The 21,340-nt window shown below is 40.5% G+C and overlaps 4 protein-coding genes and 1 pseudogene across 8 annotated transcripts in view; 4 read left to right on the top strand and 1 right to left on the bottom strand.

The window, feature by feature from the left end:
- Positions 1-21,340, top strand: part of LOC135336778 (uncharacterized) — a 171,751-nt gene that overhangs the window by 84,326 nt on the left and 66,085 nt on the right. The gene's annotated exons all lie outside the window — the stretch shown is intronic.
- LOC135336774 (erlin-2-like) overlaps positions 11-21,340 on the top strand; it is a 47,918-nt gene continuing 26,588 nt past the window's right edge. The window contains exon 1 of the mRNA XM_064532628.1: positions 11-20. The gene's annotated coding sequence lies outside the window, so the exon portion shown is untranslated. The remainder of the gene's footprint in view (positions 21-21,340) is intronic.
- LOC135337244 (1-phosphatidylinositol 3-phosphate 5-kinase-like) lies at positions 1,518-5,388 on the top strand. The gene is made up of 9 exons (XM_064533138.1): positions 1,518-1,739; positions 1,841-1,909; positions 3,180-3,210; positions 3,325-3,607; positions 3,654-4,021; positions 4,241-4,343; positions 4,486-4,565; positions 4,921-5,024; positions 5,175-5,388. The coding sequence occupies exons 1-9, from the start codon at positions 1,518-1,520 to the stop codon at positions 5,262-5,264; spliced, it is 1,350 nt and encodes a 449-aa protein (XP_064389208.1). The 3' UTR covers positions 5,265-5,388.
- On the top strand, positions 5,266-6,477 carry LOC135337537 (1-phosphatidylinositol 3-phosphate 5-kinase-like; annotated as a pseudogene).
- Positions 7,211-14,126, bottom strand: LOC135336764 (uncharacterized). Of its 5 annotated transcripts, none has more exons than XM_064532614.1 (4): positions 13,825-14,126; positions 11,817-12,022; positions 10,318-10,412; positions 7,211-10,221 (listed from the first exon to the last, which is right to left on the bottom strand). In XM_064532614.1, exon 4 carries the CDS (start codon positions 9,808-9,810, stop codon positions 7,402-7,404), a length of 2,409 nt encoding a protein of 802 aa, XP_064388684.1. In that variant the 5' UTR covers positions 9,811-10,221; positions 10,318-10,412; positions 11,817-12,022; positions 13,825-14,126; the 3' UTR covers positions 7,211-7,401. The 5 variants fall into 5 exon arrangements, with proteins under 5 accessions (XP_064388684.1, XP_064388683.1, XP_064388685.1 ...); XM_064532613.1 differs by having other exon boundaries at positions 11,817-11,965; XM_064532615.1 differs by having other exon boundaries at positions 10,318-10,392; positions 11,817-11,965.

The raw sequence follows: 21,340 nt of genomic DNA, 5'->3' as shown, positions 1-21,340 counted from the left end.
CTGGGAACTTTGAAAAGATACCCAAGGGAATAATTATACTTTCTCAGATTTATGAGTACACCTTTTAATATTCTTTTCCAAGACCTTTAGAATTGCGTATTGCGTTCATACGTAACTATATGCAACGTAATTTGGTGTTTTTATTTTTCCCTAGCAGCAATTGTAACATGTCTATTCTGTTCACATCACATGATGCACTCAAGCACCAGATCCTGCTTATATACCCCATATTCAACGAAACTTTTTAGTGCCTCGAAAATTTCGCACTATATTAAAGGTAGCCTAGTGTTTACAGAATAGCAAAATGTTGTGCACGCATTTTTGATAGCTCAATTGTCTCTTGAGAGAAGAGAAAAGCCGGACCTAAGATGGGCCGTTTTATATAGTAGGTGGTTGCTGCTCTTCTGTCTTGTGTATAATTAATTAATTATTATCAGTACAATTACTGCTTTGTTAACATTTTGGGAATCAAATATTAAGCCCAAATCATTATCTCCCTCTCTTTCTTTAACATAACCAATTGCTAATGACAGTAACTGTTGGAAATAATGCCTACGAACGTTATAAAAAAGTACCTCAGCTAAATAAGAGAGTTCACACTTCATTACGTATGGGGCCGATTTCTGTGTGTGTAACAGCAGGACGATGGTTGACTTTTTGAGGGGGAGGGGCTTGTCTATAGTCTTCTGTGGTGAGGGGGGCTAGTTCATCCATGTAGGATAGTCTCAGCTGTTCCGGCCTCGTGGCTGGTCTGATGATGGGAGGAGTGATGTAACGGTCAGGGTCAGCTTCTTCCTCTGCTCCATCAGTGTAAAGTGGATCCAAGGGGTCTCTTTGTTCATAGTTGTCTACTGCTTCGAGTAATTCATCGTCATCATTTTCATCGGCTACCAGCTGATATATTTCCTGGGCATTGTTAGCTCGTCGGAGTCTCATGTCTGCAGCATCAGCTCGTAAGTTTCTTATGGTTTCTTCTATCTTTAGCCATGTATTGCTTTTCTTGAGTACGAAATTATAAAAATGGTAGCAGAGGGTTGTCACAAATAAGATGAATGATATAGCTATTGAAGTATTGGCTAGTGCTGACAGATCTTTATTAGTATATTTGACATATAAGGTGCCAAATGCTAGACAAACAATATTGCGTAGATAGAGACTTTCGAGGGAATCACAGAACTTACTTTTATACAAACGATTATTCAGTAGTTTCCAGCCAATCAGTCCAACTGATACACTCGACTATTGAAAACTTAAATAGAACGACCATTGTTGCTGACAATATTTATTCCAGTGAATGTTACATATGACTGCGAAATGTTCAAACTGACCATGTTATTGGGGCGAGCGTAGCGAGCCTTATCGTAGTGACCTCGGTAGACAATTTCTCTGTGTGTATGTATGTCATGGTACGGTGGTACGGCCTGATAGCCGGTTTTTACACACGCGGTCCTTAGACCAATTTCGTGTATTCCTCGTGTATTTTGCACAACTGGAGGCATAAGAAAAAGTTGCATAAAATGAATCCTGACAATGAAAGCAAACAAGAAAGACTTCGAATAAGGAGGGATCGAGACACACAAGCAAGAGCCCAAGAAACAACTGAAGAGAAAGAAGTCAGGCTAGCCAAACGCAGAGAAAAGCACAGGGCACTCAAGATTCAAGGTACTACCATTGCACTGGATGCCAATAGAGCATCCCAGCAACTGAGACGGGACACAGAGACTCCTGAGGCCAGGCAGGCACGCCTACAGCAAATGGCTGCTTCCACCCAAACCAGCAGAGCTTAAGGTAAGTACAGGCGGCGTACAGGTGATATAAGCCAGTGTAATTTTCATTACAGATACTCCTGAGGCCAGACAGGCACGCCTACAGCAAATGGCTGCTTCAACTCAAACCAGCAGAGCCTCGGGTAAGTGCCACTGACAAGTGGCGTTCATGATGATAAGCCAGTGCTTTTTTCTACAGAAACTCCTGAGGCCAGACAGGCACGCTTGGAACAAGACAGGCATAGCTATTCACAACACATAGATGTGAACCACCTGTACTGCTAACACGCTCGCCCCATGACACCTTGTGTCACCCTAGTTAGTAATGTTAGTGTTGTTGATGATCAAGGTGGAAAATTAGGAGACATGAATTGTTCCACCCTCACTATAGTTGTCAGCTCACTATTGGAGATGGACACATTAATTTACCTGAGTGATGAACACCAATCGCTCCACCATACTCAGCTCTGTTGTGTGTCAGCTCACTGTGGGAGATGCACACACAGCTGTTTATGTAAACCTAAATTGCTCCACCGTTATCAGCTCTGTTGTTTGTGAGCTCACTGTTGTAAATGGATACCGGTAGATTACCTGAGTCAACACCAATCGCTCACCATGGTTAGCAGGGTTTTTTGTCAGCTCACTGTTGGAGATGGACACATTACCTGAGTGAACATCAATCGCTCCACCCTTCTGAGAAGCTTTGTTATTTGGATACACCAAGTGATCACTATATTGATTGATTCTGTGCAATTTGACTAAAATTGTTGGTACTAAACTATCTATAGGACTGAGTGAGATGCACTAAGTGAGGTCAAAGGTGAGGAAGCTGAAGGACCTGGTCGTACTTGAATGTCCGCTGAGGAGGCACAAAAAGAGGGCATGAAGATTGACCACGAGAGGGAGGCTAGCATTATCGGCAACTTGCAGAAGACAGCATTGTAGACCTCAAGAGATGTATAGCAGACCTGCATGCATGGTGGACTGTTGGAACATACAAGTGGGTGCATGGGAAAATGATGTGCTGCTGAGTTCATATCTCACCTCCCCTTCACTCATTCCACCACCTCCATACCTCATTACCCTCCCCGTCACTTAACCCATGCCCCAACCCCCACACTTCACACCTCATCCCCTCACTTTTTCACCCCCCACAGCCTAGAAGACCTGGACAGTAAAATGAGAGTCTTGTCTGCAAGATGAGAGAAAAAGACGGTAGAGTTCTCGAGACAGTCTGGCCACTACTGTCACGCTCACTAGCTCCACCCACAGCACACCCATACAGTCCATTATCCCCACTACAGAGCCTTCAAGGTGCATGGGTTTCTCTATTATCTATGATGGGTTGCATATCCCTTAAGTGTTTTAGCTGCATGCATGTACATATTATCACTGCTACATCTTTTACTTTAGGGAAAGGAGGCCACAGAGAGTCACTCTGAAGGTCAGATCGTACTAGATGCAGCTGTTATCAGGGTTGCATATCCTGAAGTGTTTTAGCTGCATGTACTGCATGTGTACACATTCTCAATGTTAATCCTTACAATCCTTACAATAGGGAGAGGAGGCAGCGGGGAAAAAAGACGGGGGTGCTCTCATATCCGTTTCAACGTTTGTTGTCTCCATTCTCAAACAACGAGCATCACTCGATGCATAGCATTATCACTATTCCCATTGAGCATCTACGAGAAGGAGCCGACATCCATCATCGCCTTTGCTCTGAGTTCCCGGGAGTATTTACGCAAACTAAAACTGCTTCAGGAACGGACTGCTGTTAAATTGAGCAGAGCTTCAGTAAAGGTCACAGAGGTCAAACCAGCACCCACTTCAAGCCCTAAACCGTAAGTATCGTATGCATTGTACGTATTTTCAATTGTGTCATTTCAGTTATTTCAAGTTTCCTCAACCATTTTATAAGAAACGACATACGAGTGATTCCGAGAAAGGACTACCACCTGGTGCTAATGCAGCCAATATCAAGACAAACCTGAAAGCCGTCATAAACGAACTCAAGAAGAAGGGATCGGGTATTAGCCTCTTCTCTGGTTCAGCGTCAATTCAAACCGCACCTGAGGCACTAGAAACCTCGTCCAAGAAGGCAGAACTCACGACCAGCTTCTCTGTGAAGTCATATAACCCGAGCATAGCGTCATCATGGTTGAGCGACCCGTCTACGGAGGGGGTGGGGCCTAATGTTGGACTAGGTGGAGCTGATGAAATAGACTCTGGGAAAACAACGTCACATGTCAGTTTAGGTAAGGACTGTGTTGTAATTGCTCTATATACTGCATGTTTGCTTACTTACGATAAAATTATCAGTCATAAAGCTTAGTGTAATCCAATTAGTATTAGAATTGATACAGTATTATCAGCCATGTACAGTTCACAGTGCTACTCTTCTTATTTTTACACCTACTATTATTACAATCATGCATATAATTTATAATTATGATGTGGCCATTGATTTTGTTCAGAGTTCACTAGTCCTGACAAGTTAGCCAGTTTCTTCTGCAAGGTCTACTATGCTGAGAAGTTCAGAGAATTGAGGGAGCTCATCTTCCCCAGTGGAGAAGAGAGGTGTGTATACTATGGAGGGGGGCGGGCATTCACTGCTATATAGAGGGTAACTTCAAGACACCTATACTTTTACTGGCATGCATGCATGCATGCGTGTAGGAATTTACAGAAACTGTGCGTTGTTTTATTGTATTCCCTTCAGTTTTATTTGTTCACTGTCTCATTGTATCAAGTACGATGCTAAAGGAGGAAAGTCGAGATCAGCTTTCTGCAAAGTAGCAGGTATAATCATAACGCTTACAAAAGTTAGCTACGTGCTTGTGTGCATAATGTTATAGCACAACAATAACTGTCCAACGGCACATGTACTATACCAACTACTCTTTAATCGTGGACTACCTTAAGGTGACATATTTTCACAGGTAGATTTGTTTGCGTTTTTACAGTTTTGTACATTTTGCTGGTATAGTTGTTTGCGAATGTCGATCTGGATACATTAAACAAGAGGGCGGCCAATTATTTGCGAGTACTAATTTTTGCGATTTTACTCCATTTGCAGAAATAGCAGAAATTAATACACGCGAAAATATGTCACCTTAAGGTATTGTTACCACCACTTTAACTTTTTATTTCTCAGATGATAGATTCATTCTGAAGCAGGTCAAGTCAATAGAGATATCATCATTCGAGCTCTTTGCTCCTCACTACCTCAAGCACGTCACAAAGGCTCTGGAAGATAAGGTATATGGAACTTTTTGGATGCCATATAGTTATTCTGTAGAGTGCTGGCTGCACATTAATATACTTATATATGTATACGTAAAAAAAAAGAATATCCCTGAGTGTTTGAAATTAATTTTTTTGAACCTGTGGTTGCCAATACATTTCCAGAGACCTTCACCTTGGCCAAGATCCTCGGTGCATACAGTATTGGGTTCCGCAACTCTCGTACCGGTTCCTCAAAGCGATTGGATGTTCTAGTGATGGAGAACCTCCTCTACGAGCACAGCATCAACAAGGTGTTTGATTTGAAGGGCTCCATGAGAAGTCGATTCATTGATCCATCTAAAGAGAGCAGTGGCGACGTACTGTTGGATGAGAACTACCTTCAATGCATGTACGTGATACTTATTTAAACTAACTGTCAGCTGATTAGTAGCACGCGAGAAGTCTGCATGAAATCACTGCTGTAGTGAGGTTTCTCGCGCACATATCAGCATACCCTCTCACACCATCACTGCCGCATGGAGTGGTGAAATTTATAGTATATTATTAATGTACAGCCAGCACTGCAGAATAACTATATAAGCTAACGGTTTAGAAGCCTGCATGAAATCACTGCTGTATATACGTAGTATCTCGAGTATAGCAAGTGTCTGAGTCCTATATATATAGTATAATAATAACTTATTCTCCCCCTCCAGCAATTTGCTGCAACCCAGTGTACGTGTACCCCCACTCCAAGTGTGTACTGATGCAGGCCATACTAGCCGACACTGAGTTCCTGGCACAGAACGCCATCATGGACTACTCTCTATACTCACTTGCATCGATGACTCCACGGGAGAACTTGTCGTCGGAATTATTGGTAAGCTTGTGAGGGGGCGGGGAAGTGTGTGTGGCTTGTAAAACAATAAGCTACTTCGTTTGTTCAGTTCCTCTCGACGTTTGTTGATTGTGATTGTGCCATGAAGAGTGTTTGTATATTCTAAAAGAGATTTTTGAATTAAGGATGTCTTATAACTTTAATCATGAGTTGCAATCCGTTCGTCAATTTAATAGTTGTGAACGTCAAGTGTATTAATTTTGTGATCATATAATTATATTCCTTCTCCTCCCCAACAGACTATATCCGTACTTTTACGCTGGATAAGAGGGTGGAAATGTTCCTCAAGAAGACAGCTGGGAAGACGCTACCAACTGTCGTGTACCCTGAACTCTACCGTAAGAGATTCTGCGAGGCAGCAATGGATAAATATTTCACTGTAGTGCCTGATAAATAAACAGGGTTGGGTGCAGACGTCAAGTACTATAGCATTGTAAAATTATTATAATTTATTATGTGTGTCATATCTCCGTCGTGATTTTGTTTTTATTGCTCAAAGCATCACTGTAATGTGACTATGTTCTCTGTCTTCAATCGTTATTTCTGAAATGTTGATAGAAATGTGCTGTCAGTGCTTTTGTTGCTGAATTGAAACACTATTGTCTGCATGCAGTTAAAACACAATGGGACCAATATTTTCACACATCACATGAGCCCTTCCCCCTTGCATGTCTATAGATCCATAATTATAATTATATATGTCTGAAGATGCCTCAGGCCAGCCAGGCTCCCTCAGCTGTACCTGTACATAATTATATACTAGGTACTATGCAGAGAAATTGTATTGAAAAGGTTAATTATTATCTACTTCCTGACCTTGTTGTTTAGAGTGTGTTCAAGGTGATGTACTGTAGCTCAGCTAAAGCTTGTAATGTATACAACTGCTTGTACCAATTATTATAATTATGTACTTCACTTAACTAATTGTTTGCATGTGGAATGCATGGAAAGTTATGCTCACATAATCTGCCAGACCTGGCGCTACTACCGTTAGATACATGCAGCAGTACCATTGTTATCAATTGTGTGCATGTATGTATGCATGTGGACCTCTTGAGGACAACACTTGGTTGAATTGTTAGTATTGTCGACAGATGAGAACTGAGTGATTGCTTTATAAGCACGGAATGTGATGATGAAGAAGTTTATGAAGTGAGCGTGCCATGTCTAAAACGGTGGCAAGGATCGAGATTCTGGAGGGAACAGGCAATGGTGAGAAATTAACTCTGGAAGGTTCATTTAAACTATACACCTACATAGTATGGTTTTACTCTTTGGTAATTGACCTCATGAATTTAATCTATTGGTAGCGTAGATAATTATGTGTGAATCGAAACAATTCATATATGCCATTAAATCTCTACAAAAAATAAATCTACAAGAATCTACAAAAAAGCATATCTCTCTTTAAACTATAGTGACATAAAAAGTGCTAACGACACTAACTGTTGGAACTAACAATGCCTACAAATGTTATTTACATGATAAGGTACTTCAGCTAAATAAGACAGTTCACACTTCATTGCGTATGGGGCCTATTTCTGTGTGTGTAACAGCAGAACGATGGTTGACTCTTGGAGGGGGAGGGGCTGGTCTTCTATAGTCCTCTGTGGTGAGAGGGGCTAGTTCATCCATGTAGGAGAGTCTCAGCTGGTCCGGCCTTGTGGCTGGTCTGATGATGGGAGGAGTGATGTAACGGTCAGGGTCAGCTTCTTCCACGGCTCTATCAGTGTAAGGTGGGTTCAAGGCGTCTCTTTGTTCATAGTCGTCTACTGCTTCGAGTAATTTATCTTCATCATTTTCATAGGCTACCGGCTGATACATTTCCCGGCCATTGTTAGCTCGTCGGAGTCTCATGTCTGCAGCACCAGCTCGTAAGTTTCTTATGGTGTCTTCTATCTTCAGCCATGTATTACTCTTCTTGAGTACGAATTGGTAAAAGTGATAGCAGAGTGTTGTCACAAATAAGGTGAATGATATAGCCATTGAAATATTGGCTAGTGCTGACTGATCTTTATTTGTATCTTTGACATAAGAGGTGCCGAATGAAAGAATAAAAACATTGAATAGATAGAGAGTTTCGAGGGAATCACAAAACTTACTTTTGTACAAACGATTATTTAGTAGTTTCCAGACAATCAGTCCAACTGACAGAACCCCGGCTGATAGAATAGGGAGGTAAGTTTCGAGAGCCATGGCAGCTACTAGATTATGAATAATTAGAGCAAAGAGAAGCAGTCCCACCCAGTAGCGATGCTTGGGAGTGAATGGAGCATGGTATGCATCCATGAAGCCAGTGTACTTTGTGTTCTTGGTCCATATCATAACCTTGGAACAGCGTGGAAACCATTGTCCAAAGAAGAGCAGTACAGTGAACAATCCACCCACAATGAGGATTATGGCTGCAGCAACAAACCGAGGGATGTGATCGCGAGTGAAATATTGCACATTGCCGTCGTAGAGCCAAACTATATCACTTGTACCATTAGGATAATCCAAGACCCTGTGTTGCAGTGCAGCGATGACAAACCGTAAGAGTTTGGAGTAAGAGAGTAGGACGAGTGTGCCTAAGGCAGCAACTGGATTCCTGTTGGAGAGGAGCTTTGCAAATGAGTTAAAATATTTGCTTAAAATGATAATAAAAAACATTAGAAGAAACATGTAAGCGGGAAAGACAAGTTGAAGGAGCACTTTCCCTTGAGAGTTCATTCCATTGTAAAAGCATGTCTCAATTCCCAAGTCAAGATTCGCCCATGATACAAAAACTGTTAAAAAGTTGTTTAAACTAGGAAGGAAAATTACTCTATTAGCAGCTACTATGTTGGCGTAAAGAATGAGGCCATGAATATTTCCAGTTGCTATAGTGATATTGAGCAGGAGAATTAAAGCAACTAGCAATATGCCTGCCAGCGCAAATGGTATTAGTAGAAGAAGGTAATTATCAGAGCATCGTTCACATCTTGACGTAGCCAACACGAGACTCAGTCCTGGTTCACATTCTCCACACAAAACACCACTTCGATTGTAAGCACACTGTTTTTCAGGGTTACTTAGACTGATGTTGACTGGTTTTTGCACGCAATAGTCAAATGTACAGTTACTAACGACATACCCTGTTCCATTGGTCGTATTTATGACTTCTATCCATATATTGTTATTACTTTCCAGCTTTATGGTTCCATTTTTTTCAGAACAGTTTGTTATCTGATATCCTTGTTGCAAGTCTGAGTCACAGTCACATTTGCACTCAATATCGGACTGAATTGGTTTGAGTCCAATAGCGCATGTGCAGGGTTGAAAAGAAATATTTATATTTTGTCTTGAAATTCCTAAATTGTAGCATGGACCCACGGCATAGAGTTCCACCTGAGCAGAGCTATCTTGTGAAAATACCTTGTACTCTAATTCTGTGCACTGATTGTCAACTTCTTGTTCTGTCTGTCCTTCTTTGAGACGACCAACTCCACTCGTAGTGATAACAGAACTATGAATTGTGGCATTCGTTGGAATTCCAACTTGGTCAACAGCCATAACACTGATTCTAAATGTGTGTCCCTTTCTTGTAGAAATAAAACTATAGTCATTGTTGCAAAAAATTACCTGAACAGGCCTAGAGGAGATTGATAATTCGGTGGAGGATTTTATGGTGTTATTTATGTAGTCCAATCCATTTGAAGAAATGTGATATTCAGCACTTTGACTTATTGAACACCTGTCCAACAGACCTCCGTAGATATCTGCTCCCAACTGGGTAGCCGTGTTATTAGTCATGAATGTGTTGAAGTGGTTAGAATCCGAGCTGCCTAACCCATATGCTTTCAATTGTTGCAGTTTGAGTATTAACAATCTTAACGAGGTGGTTTTCCGCTTGATTGAGTAATACAAAGTCCGAGAAGTAGCAGTCTTTGATGTACACATCATTGGCACCGTCAATGATCAATCCTTGATGTGAGTTTTGTGATCCAACATTCGCTCCAACGAAACCCAAGCGTTCAATATTCAAATTGGTAATACTAACAAAACGACCATTGCTATGGAATCCAACTACAGCTGTACTTGTGTTCTGGCCAGTGATTTGCACATGTGAGAAGTTACAAATCAATAGCTGCTCAGTTAGCACATGATCTCCAGGTAGAAAGCTCAAGGTGAGATTGTCTCCACCAGATAACAGGTCTGTTTGAACAAGCTGCTCCAGAGTGAAACAAGTTCCATTTCGATAGCCATGACACAAGTCGGTTGAATCTACTGGCACAATGTGATAGTGCTCACTCCTGGTAACAGTAGCTAGGGTCAGTAGCACTAACCAGCTGAGAATACTTCTAGACAGCATATCTGAAGTTGTATGATGGTTACTATATTATTATGATTATGTTGCACGCAAATGGATAAATAGCTGCTATATAGTGCAGATTATAATCTTCAACTTACTGTTTAATGGATGTTGCACTCTTTTTTGTTTCACTACTTTTTTAATAGTCAACAAGCGCTCTTTCACACCTAGAACTGAAATGTGAGATGTGTATCTACAGGAGTGCGTGAATAGGAATATACGTATCAAACACATTCCATTCCAACGTCAATAATACTTGTAGTCGTATAAACTATGAAGTTGGAAATGTACCTATATAACTAACCATACACCATGCGTGTATTCACACTACACACTGTCAACAGACACTCTTGTGATGTCAGGTGAATTTCATCATAAGTGTATTCATATACTCTGTGATAACTACGTTAGTATGACGCAACATAGATACTATAAATTAAAATACTTGTACCATGATGTGCTCTGACACTAAGGAATATCCATTGAAACTCTCAGGATACTCCAGGGTACAAATCCAATGTACCCTGCTAGGGTACATTGGCTTGCTTGTGATGAGCCTAAAGCCCACCCTCCTCTCTCTTTTATAGAAAACTACTATGAAACACTTGGATCAAATTGTGAGGATCAATTGTTCAGTATATCCATCAATAAAACTACCTGACCCCATTGGAAGTGTGGGTTGTCTGAAGACTGAAGTTGTAAATGTGGTTTGTCAAGTGCAAGCACACGCACACCTAATGTGCACATGCACGACAGAGATCAAGGAGTGTTTACTACTACTCAGTTGTAAATGGGTTGGATAACAGCTTCTAATTGCTTCTAATCAATACGTGTTCATAGTACAAGCTACCTGTACCATGGATATGTGCGGTGTGTATTGTTATTGTACTACCGAGGGCAGTTGTATGTATTCCCCGAGGGCGCAATATATAGTATCTATGAACGCAGCTACTGGACAATCTAGACTTGTGCATTGTCTATAAAAGTGCGTGGGAGTCGGATACTCCTATTCATGCACTCCTGGTATCTGTACTAAGTTTCCAAAACAGGAAATACTCCCAACAGCTGGACTCAAATTATCAACTATATGTATATTGCCCAGCCAGAGTGGATGACGTAATGCCCTCAGACATTACGCTGCTCCAGTGCAATATATGGCATGTTGCACGAGGGCGCCTGCAATAACTAACTTGTTGCCCAATGACGTTAAACTCGTCTGACTGGTCATATAAATCGTCATATAAATCGTAATAAAAGATATGTGTTTGAAGGAATTCATTAGTTTTGCTGAATTTTATAGTATTTTCCTCTCACTTCTAGTTTTAAAAGTAGTAGCCTATAAAAGGGACCAAATGAGTTATTCTGTGGGATGGTGGGGCATAAGTCCCAAATGGTAATGGTAGTGATGCAACATGCCATATACTGAGCACTGCATGGATGCTTTGTAATGGATTGCTTTGCAGAGGCGGATCCAGGGGGAGATCCAAGGGAGCAAAGGAACCCCCCTTTTGCTCAAAATATTAAAATTGATTTTTAGCAACCTACAGTCATTTACAGTCATGTTTTACCTATTCTACTTATGTAGTAATGTCAATACCTGCATGTAGTCCACTCTAGAAGGAACAGAACTTAGCTAAAAGCAGTGGCAGCTTCTTTACTTTTTCTCAACTGATCGGGTTGCAAAAACTGCATAGTAAGGCCAGTGTTCGTCACTGTCTTGTTTCTGGTTTGGAAATCACCTTACCACTAGTGAGGGAGGGAGGTTATCATTATTCATTATTGTGACATCACTTCCTGTAAAACCTGGATATACAATAAAACCACAAATATGAAAAAGGAAAATCTTACCTAATCTATGCTGCAATCTATGCTATTTATCATGTGACACACCCACAAGTAGGTGTGGCTAATGAAAATAATGGAGTGATGTCATAATAATGAGTTTTTTGAGGCAGTGAAATTTGAGGAAGGAGGTAACCAGAAACAAGACATTGATTAACATTGGCCTAAGCAGTAATTAATTGGATACAAGATGGGGATAAACCCACATCCATGTGTCCAGTAGTCATGCAGCTTTGATTGTGGTAATTATGTTCAACCAGACTTACTTATTATACAACAAGGAGTAACAGGAAGAGACCAAGTTAAGTGCCAATTTCAACATTCTTCAAAAGAGTAAAGCAGGTACGGTTTCACATAAATAAAAATCCAAATCATATAAATTATGATAAATAAACAACAAAACTTATAAATAAAAACAACTTCAATTGTAGGTTCAGAGTCACAGGATGCTATCACTGCACTGGAGCCATAGCTATAGCTAGACATAATCTTACATCTACTACGGTACTATATAATAGACCTCCCTAGCCTGCCCTAGCACTCAGGTGACAGGAAACGACACCGGAAAATGGGCGGAGGTTACACAGGTAGTGGGCGTGGTCCAATTTTTCGCGCTGCGCGCTGCTTAAAAATCACCCTTCGGGCTCGTTATCCTTTTACCAATTGCTTTTAGGAACCACCCTTTTCTAATGTCTAGATCCGCCTCTGCTTTGATCTGCCCACTCACTGTGCAACAAAGGTACATATTATAGTTATTATAGCCAAACGGGGTGTTTTCGAAAATACCCTAGGGCTTTCTCAGATTAAACTAGATATGAGCATTCCAATACCCCTTCAGAATTGCGTATTGCATATTAATAGGTGCATACGTAATTATGCAAAGCTGTTAGATTGTTTTAACCCAATTAAGCATCAAGGCATCTCCATTCTGCACATCACATGATGGCCTCCAGCACTGTGTGCCCCCCTGGTGAGTACAGACCCCCCACAGTGGGACTATAATTATAACGTATAACCATATATAGATAGAAGAGAAAGGGATTGGCAACGGGGGCAGTTCACGTGATGCTTTTACATTGAATGTACCTGAAACCATCCGTGTTTCGCCCTAAAACTCCCGCGAAAACCCGGGAAACTTATTGTGTCTAATGCCTACTTCTCAAAGACCCCTCCAACACTTAAACACATGCCCCATGATATGTGGTAGGTATCATTTAGAAATGAATAAAATATAATCTTGGTTTTCGTGTATACAGAGCCTCTGTCAGAGGCTTTTCCATGCTTGTGTTCCTATAGCACCTATGATATAGCTAAGGTTGTGTTACTAAGTAGTGTGCTATGTCCCAAATCGCCACACAAATGAGGTGAAGTTGATGTTTACCAGTAGAACTGCGCGCTTGTAGACTTTTTTACAGACGGCAAAAACAATTCTCATGAATTATTCATGTTTAGACTCCCACGTTGGAAGTAAGCCTCGAGGCGAAACACGGATGGTATACCAGAAGTGCACTCCGTTGCCAATCCCTTTCTCTTCTATCTATCCTGTCTGACCTGTGAGACCCTCTATTTATTAACTGCATGTACACGTATGTCCCTTATACTTAGTACTGTATGTACGTATATATGTATCACTACGATTCCAATGGCCTATATAAATTATAGCTGGCCTTAATTGGATTGAGGCTAGTATATATATACCATTATCAGGCTTTGGCTGCAAATTTAAATTGTCTAGTGCAGAATATAGCTAGTCTTCAACTCACGTTTAACGGATGTTGCTTTTTTGTTTCTGTTATTTTCCACAACTGCTCTTGTATAATTATTCAACCACCTAGCTCTCCCTGTTTTGAGGTAGACTCAGTACTTGCTGTGTGGCTCCTCTAAATATAGAGTCCAGAGTATCCTGTTTGGGAACGTCAAAGTATTGAGACTCCCACATCGTGAGATATGTACTATTACATGTCAGTTTTTATTGAAACAAGATACTCCCAATTAACAATGTACTGCATGGACTCTTATAATTTTGAAACTAATCATACATTACACATCGGTACATAATTATATTGGTACATACGTATTAAACTTTGTACTATGGTTGCACCAAAGATCAAAGGCTTCAGTTGTAGTTTATACTACTTATACAACCTGTCTGACCACAGCCATGGTATATGGCAGCATAGATAAAAGAGACAAATGGATAGGAAACACTTAGCGCCTCGAAAACTATCCGCGTTTCCCCCGGGATTCATTCGAGGCCGCCTACTGTACATGGAAAAAAATGGCCAAAATCACAAAAAAGAGACAAATGATTGTCTTACTGTCAGTGTGAGAACCCTGCTGCTGAACTTTTACTTCTGTTTAATACTTGAGGCTATATGACACACAGTACACTACTTATATAGGTTGTTCTAGCTGTATTATAGGTGTTATTGGGTATACCTGTTATTGGTACAAGAAACATCCTAAGTAGTGAAAGCAATGTTTCTGTACCTCTAGCTACTTCTTAGCAATCCTAAAAAAGTTTCTGTTATTTCCAAATGATACCTAGTATAAAGGGACATTAAATTGAAGTGGTAGGGAGACTTGGAAAGGTCTGAATTTTTCAAAACAGCCATAGAAGTAGTTTTCCTGGGGGTTTGGGAGCGAAACACGGCTGTATCTTAGCTCAGTGTATGTATTTTATATGCAGCTTATGGGATCACGTGATCCGTTTCCTATCCATTTCTCTCTTTTATCTATGATGGCAGTTATACCCTAGTGTATAACTGCCATATACCGTGGCTTGTGGTCAAACTACATGTACAGCTAGAACTGAATACAGTATCCCACCTTTGCAACAAAATTGACACACTGTTTCAATTAAAACAATGACACACTACTCAATTCAATCAATATTAGCAATATTAGAGCTAGAGAGAATTCAATACAAAACAGACTACTAATGATTTTAGTCAACATAAAAAGAGCCAAGTTCGAGCGATGAATAGTTCCAAAAAGGAGGCAAATTTGGAAGAACTCCGTGAATCGAACGATACTGGTTTGTTTGTGTTGCTTTTTTTCAACTTTCAACATTGGTTGTCACAACCTGCTTATTACATTGCTGCATGGGACCAGGAGCAGTAAGAAGGGTCCAGACTGCCAAGTGTTTCTCAGACTAAAGAGACTGCACTGCACTGGGCCAGTACAGTAGGCTTGTGGAATGATATTTTCGGGTACATTTGCACTCTTTGTAGACAAGTAGCACCAGTGTACTTTCTTGAAGTGCCTTCTATAAAGATGCAGAAACACAGCCTTCACAATTGCTTGCTTGAATCATAGACGCTTGTTTGAATCAGCCATCGCTGTTTAAAAAGATAGCAAATTCATTGCATAGCTATAGCAACAGTGACGTCAAACAGTAGTTATAAGCATATTCATTGAAGAAGCATGACAGGAAGTAGCTAAACATAGATAGCCTCGAGTGGTATATTTGATTTACACGCTCGAGTAATCAGATAATGTAATCAATTAATTAAGACATGAAAGATGATGAACTCAAGCACCAGGTCTCCTGTGTGCCTCCTGGTGAGTACATACCCCCCACAGTGGGGCTATCAGTGACATGTTCATAGATAAGCCTGAGAATCTTTTTCTATGTGAGGCCCTCTATTTATTAGCTGTACTGATATACACTTACATGAGACATTAACCACTAGACTGGCGGTGACAGCCGCCCGAGCGCGTAGCGCGAGCGACTGGCAAACTGCCTATCAGTCACTCGTCTCAGCGGAAGTGTAATAGATCGTATGACACGTACTAAACATGAATATCGTTATAGATAATGTGGTTAAATTTTGCTATGAGATTCAGCTACTATGGAATGCACTGAATCCCCTGAAGTGTAAGTGCGGTTACAATTACAGGGCTAATATGACGTTGAGCAATCTGATAGGCTGCAATGCTCGTTGCAGCTGAGACGAGTGACTGATAGACAGTTTGCCAGTCCCTCGCGCTACACACGCGAGGGGCTGTCGCCGCCAGTCTAATTAACCACTATGTTGGCGTAAAATATGAGACTATGAATATTTCCAGTTGCTATAGTGATATTGAGCACGAGAATTAAAACAACTAGCAATATTCCTGCCAGTGCAAATGGTATTAGTAAGAAGGTAAAGATTAGAGCATTCTTTACAGTTGGACATAATTATAGCCAACACAAGACTGAGTCCTGGTTCACATTCTTCACATATTTCCAGTTGCTATAGTGATATTGAGCACGAGAATTAAAACAACTAGCAATATTCCTGCCAGTGCAAATGGTATTAGTAAGAAGGTAAAGATTAGAGCATTCTTTACAGTTGGACATAATTATAGCCAACACAAGACTGAGTCCTGGTTCACATTCTCCACACAAGACACCACTTCGATTGTAGGCACATTGTTTTTCACGGTTACTTAGACTGATGTTAACTGGTTTTTGTACACAATAGTCAAGTGTACAGCTGCTAACAACATACCCTGTTCCGTTGGTAGTATTTATGACCTCTGTCCATGTGTTGTTATTTCTTTCCAGCATTATGGTTCCATTTTCCTCGAAACAATTTGTTATCTGATATCTTTGCTGCAAGTCTGGATCACAGTCACACTTGCACTCAATGTCTGACTGAACTGGTTTGAGCCCAATAGGGCATATGCAGGGTTGAAAATGAATGTTAATAAGTTGTCTTGAAATTCCCAAATTGATGCATGGACCCTCAGCATAGAGTTCCATTTGAGCAGAGCTGTCTTGTGAGAATACATTGTACTCTAATTCTGTGCATTGATTGCCAACTTCTTGTTCCGCCTGTCCTTCTTTAAAACGACCAACCCTACTCTCAGTGATAACAGAACTGTGAATTGTGGCATTCATTGGATTTCCAACTTGCATGGTCAACAGCCATAACACTGATTTTAACTGTGTGTCCCTTTCTTATAGAAATAATATTACAGTCATTTTTGCAAAAAATTACTTTAACAGGGATGGTTAATTTGGTATATAGGATTTTACAGTGTTATTTATGTAGTCCAATCCAGATCCATTTGATGTGTCATATTCAGCATATTTGTTTACTGCATGCACACCTGTCCAACAGACCTCCGTAGATGTCTGCTCCTGACTGGGTAGGTGTGTTGTTAGTCATGAATGTGTTGAAATGGTTTTGATGATTATAATAGCGGTCCCCATACAATTTAATTGTTTGAATGAAACAGCCAGCAAAAATGGTTTGACTAGCATTATCGTCTGTGGCCCCTACTCTGCAGGCACCACTCTCTGTTCCATCTGCCACAAATATTCCCCCTCCATACTGAGCCAAGTTGTTGTTAATCATTAACTTGATAAAAAATTCATTCCAAGTCTTAGCTTCTTCATTTTCTTTAAATAGGTACACTTTTGAAGTTTGCTGTAGATAAATTCCACCTCCATTAGCGTTAGCTGTGTTTGAGTTAATATTGACGTACGATTGAGTTAGTTTAATAGTTGTAGCTACTGCAAAAACACCTCCACTATTATTTTTAGCATTGTTGTCAGTAATCTCGTGTTTATTTGTACCCCCACGAGTTGGAGATTGAAATTCAACTGTACTTGAATGTGTATAAATCCCTCCACCATCATGTGCTGTGTTGTGATAGATCTTTATTGGCTTATTTACAAAGAGTGTACTCTCTCTCAGAAATATCCCCCCTCCAGAGGTAGCCTTGTTGTTGGAGATAATTACTCCTTCCGTATTTTTATACATTTGACTCAGGACAAGGCTTATAGCTCCACCCAACGCACCACGATTGTTACTGAGTGTTGTAGGTCCATTAAACTCGACTCGACTGTTGAAAGCATAAACAGGGCCATTGTTATTGCTGACAATATTCATTCCAGTGAACATTACGTTTGACTGCAAAATGTTCAAACTGCCCATGTTATTAGTAATGTCAGTGTAGTGGATGATCAGGGTGGAATCTTGGAAGACATCAATTGTTCCACCCTTATTAGCTCTGTTGTGTACGTGTCAGCGTAGTGTTGGAGATGGACACATTCCCTGAGTCAATAGCACTAATCGCTCCACCTAAGTTAGCTCTGTTGTGTGTCAGCTCACTGTTTGAGATGGACGCACTACCTGAGGCAACAACAAGAATTGCTCCACCAATGTGAGCTCCGTTATTTGTCAGCTCACTGTTGGAAATGAATACACTACCTGAGTCAGCATAAACCACTCCACCACCATAGTTAGCACTGTTGTTTGTAAGCTCACTTCCGGAAATGAACACACTGCCTGAGTCAACATAAATCGCTGCTCCACCAATGTTAGCTCTGTTGTATGTCAGCTCACTTTTGGAGATGGACACACTGCCTGATCTAACCGAAATCGCTCCACCGTCATAGTTAGCACTGTTGTATGTCAGCTCACTGTTGGGATAGACACATGGCCTGAGTCAATACTAATTGCTCGGCCATAGCGAGCATTGTTATTTGTCAGCTCACTGTGGAAGATAGATACACTTCCTGAGAAAACATAAATTGTTGTAGCTGAACTTTGTGTTGTCGATCAGTGCATTGTTTGATTCAATTTCAACTGCACCTCCATCATTCCTAGTGAACTTGCTATTTGTTATGTTCATATTATCAGCCTCAACCTGCAGTGCCCGACCAATGTTGTTCATAAAGAGAGTGCTCTCAATCGTTGCTGTTTGAGTATTAGCAATCTTAACTATAATGTTGGTTTCCACCTGATTGAGTAATACAAAGTCCATAAAGTAGCAGTCCTTGATATAAACATTGCGGGCATTATCAATGATCAAACCTTGATGTGAGTTATGTTGTCCAACATTTGCTCCAACGAAACTTAAACGTTCAATAATCAATTCAGTAATACTAACAAAACGTATCGTATCATTGCTATGAAATCCAACTACAGCTGTAGTTGTGTTCTGGCCAGTGATTTTCACATGTGAGAAGTTAAAAATCAGTATCTGTTCCGTTAACACATGATTTCCAGATAGAAAGCTCAAGGTGAGATTGTCTCCACCAGATAACAGGTCTGTTTGAACAAGCTGCTCGAGAGTGAAACAAGTTCCATTTCGATAGTCATGACACAACTCGGTTGAATTCGCTGGCACAATGTGATAGTGCTCACTCCTGGTAACAGTAGCTAGGGTCAGTAGCAGTACTAACCAGCTGAGAATATTTCTAGACAACATAATTATATCTGAGGTGCATGTATAATGATGATTGTTAGCGTGTTAATGATTATGCTGCTCCCTAAATAGCTGTATACATTGCACACACCATATATAAAGCTGATGGCAAACTGTTATAATTATATAGGGATTGGGAAAAAAGCACCGTCGAGCTAGGTATTAATTCTAACCGCATGGAAAGCTAACATGAATAATTCATGAGAATTGTTGCGTCTGCTGCTACTAAACATCAACTTCTATTTAAATGAGGCCCCACCATGCACACACTACGTATACTATAGTTACACAAGCATGAAGAAGCGCTCTGTGTGCCTCTAGCTATACTTCACGACAATCATAAATAATAATCTTCAACCTTCAACTCACTTGTTGGATGCTGTAGTTTCAGTACTTAGCGAGGGAAGGTAGCCTTTTTCAAGAAGTAAATTAGAGGCTTTATCATACACTCTCAATTCGTTTCACTACTTTTGCTAGTCAACAAGCGCTGTTCTTTTATAATCCCAATAATTAGTTAAAAAGTCCAGCTGTCTAGAGTATTACATGTCAAAGCACTGAGATCCCACATTATGAGATATGGTATACATTCTATCGCTGCCACACTGGTAGTGTAGTGATAGAATACAACAACAAGTTTTTATTAACCACATCAACATCAGTGCAACAGTTGGTCTCCCCGTTGCTTGGCAACGGTGATGGTGTCTATACTTGGCTGGCCTGCAAATTTTATGACCGGGTACATTTTAGATCTTCCATAAGTTATTCTCGAAGAGCATAGAATAATGGTTTGTTAGGCCTAATAGTTAAGGCATTGGTCTCCTAAACTATGCCACGGCAGGGATTATTCAGTGATGTGTCCAAGTATTGTATCCTCAATTTCAATTCAATACACCTCTTTCATAGCCTAACAGCTATAGGCCTAAATGGTGTTATTCTTGTGGGTTCATTGTTGTGGACATAGGGAGATTTTGACGTGGCTAGATCAAAAACAGTAGTTGGCAACCTCAATGGCCATGTATTCATATGTGGTGCCACGCATGTGTACCTTCCACACAGCTTGATGTGGTGTACTTACACAAATTAATTTTGCGACTCCCAACAAACCTGTGTAGATGTCTGCTCCTGACTGGGTAGGGGTAGCTGTGTTGTTAGTCATGAAGGTGTTGTAAACTCGTACCACTTGTACAGTTGAATGAAGCAGTCAGCAAAAATGGTGCGAGTATGTCATCATCTTCTGTGACCACTCCTCCACACACGCTCCTCTATGTGTCATCTGCACAAATATCCCTCCTCCATACTCAGCCGAGTTGTTGTTGATCATTAAATTGACATTATTATGCTCAAAAGTTTCGTTTTAAATAGGTACAGCTTCGAACTTTGCTGTAGATACACTCCACCTCCACTAGCTTTAGCTACGCTTGAGTCAATGTTGGCGTGTAATTGAATATCTATAGTTTAAGATACTGCGTGTATACCTCCACCATTATTCTCATCAATGTTGTGAGTAATCTCACTCCGTTGTTTGGAGGACGTGGCTCACCATGTGCATCTTTTACCACCTGCACTGAGTGGAACTCAACTCTATACTGGAATATGCATAAATCCCTCCTCCATCCTCTGCTTGTGATAGATCTTTATTGGCTCATTTACAAAGAGTGTACTCTCTCTCAGAAATAGCCCTTCTCCAGAGGTAGCTGTGTTGTTGGTGATGATTAGTCCTTCAGTGTTAATGTATTGTTGTTGGTGATGATTACTCCTTCAGTGTTAATGTATATTGCACTCTGGTAGGCGCTGATGGCTCCACCAAACACAGCATGATTGTTACTCAGTTTTGAAGGTCCATTAAAGTCGACTCGACTATTGAAAACTTAAATAGAATGACCATTGTTGCTGACAATATTTATTCCAGTGAATGTTACATATGACTGCGAAATGTTCAAACTGACCATGTTATTAGTAATGTTAGTGTTGTTGATGATCAAGGTGGAAAATTAGAAGACATGAATTGTTCCACCCTCACTATAGTTGTCAGCTCACTATTGGAGATGGACACATTAATTTACCTGAGTGAAC

Source organism: Halichondria panicea, chromosome 6, assembly GCF_963675165.1.
Source record: "Halichondria panicea chromosome 6, odHalPani1.1, whole genome shotgun sequence".
Classification (NCBI taxonomy): Eukaryota; Metazoa; Porifera; class Demospongiae; order Suberitida; family Halichondriidae; genus Halichondria; species Halichondria panicea.
This window is presented reverse-complemented; position numbering and strand designations above follow the sequence as displayed.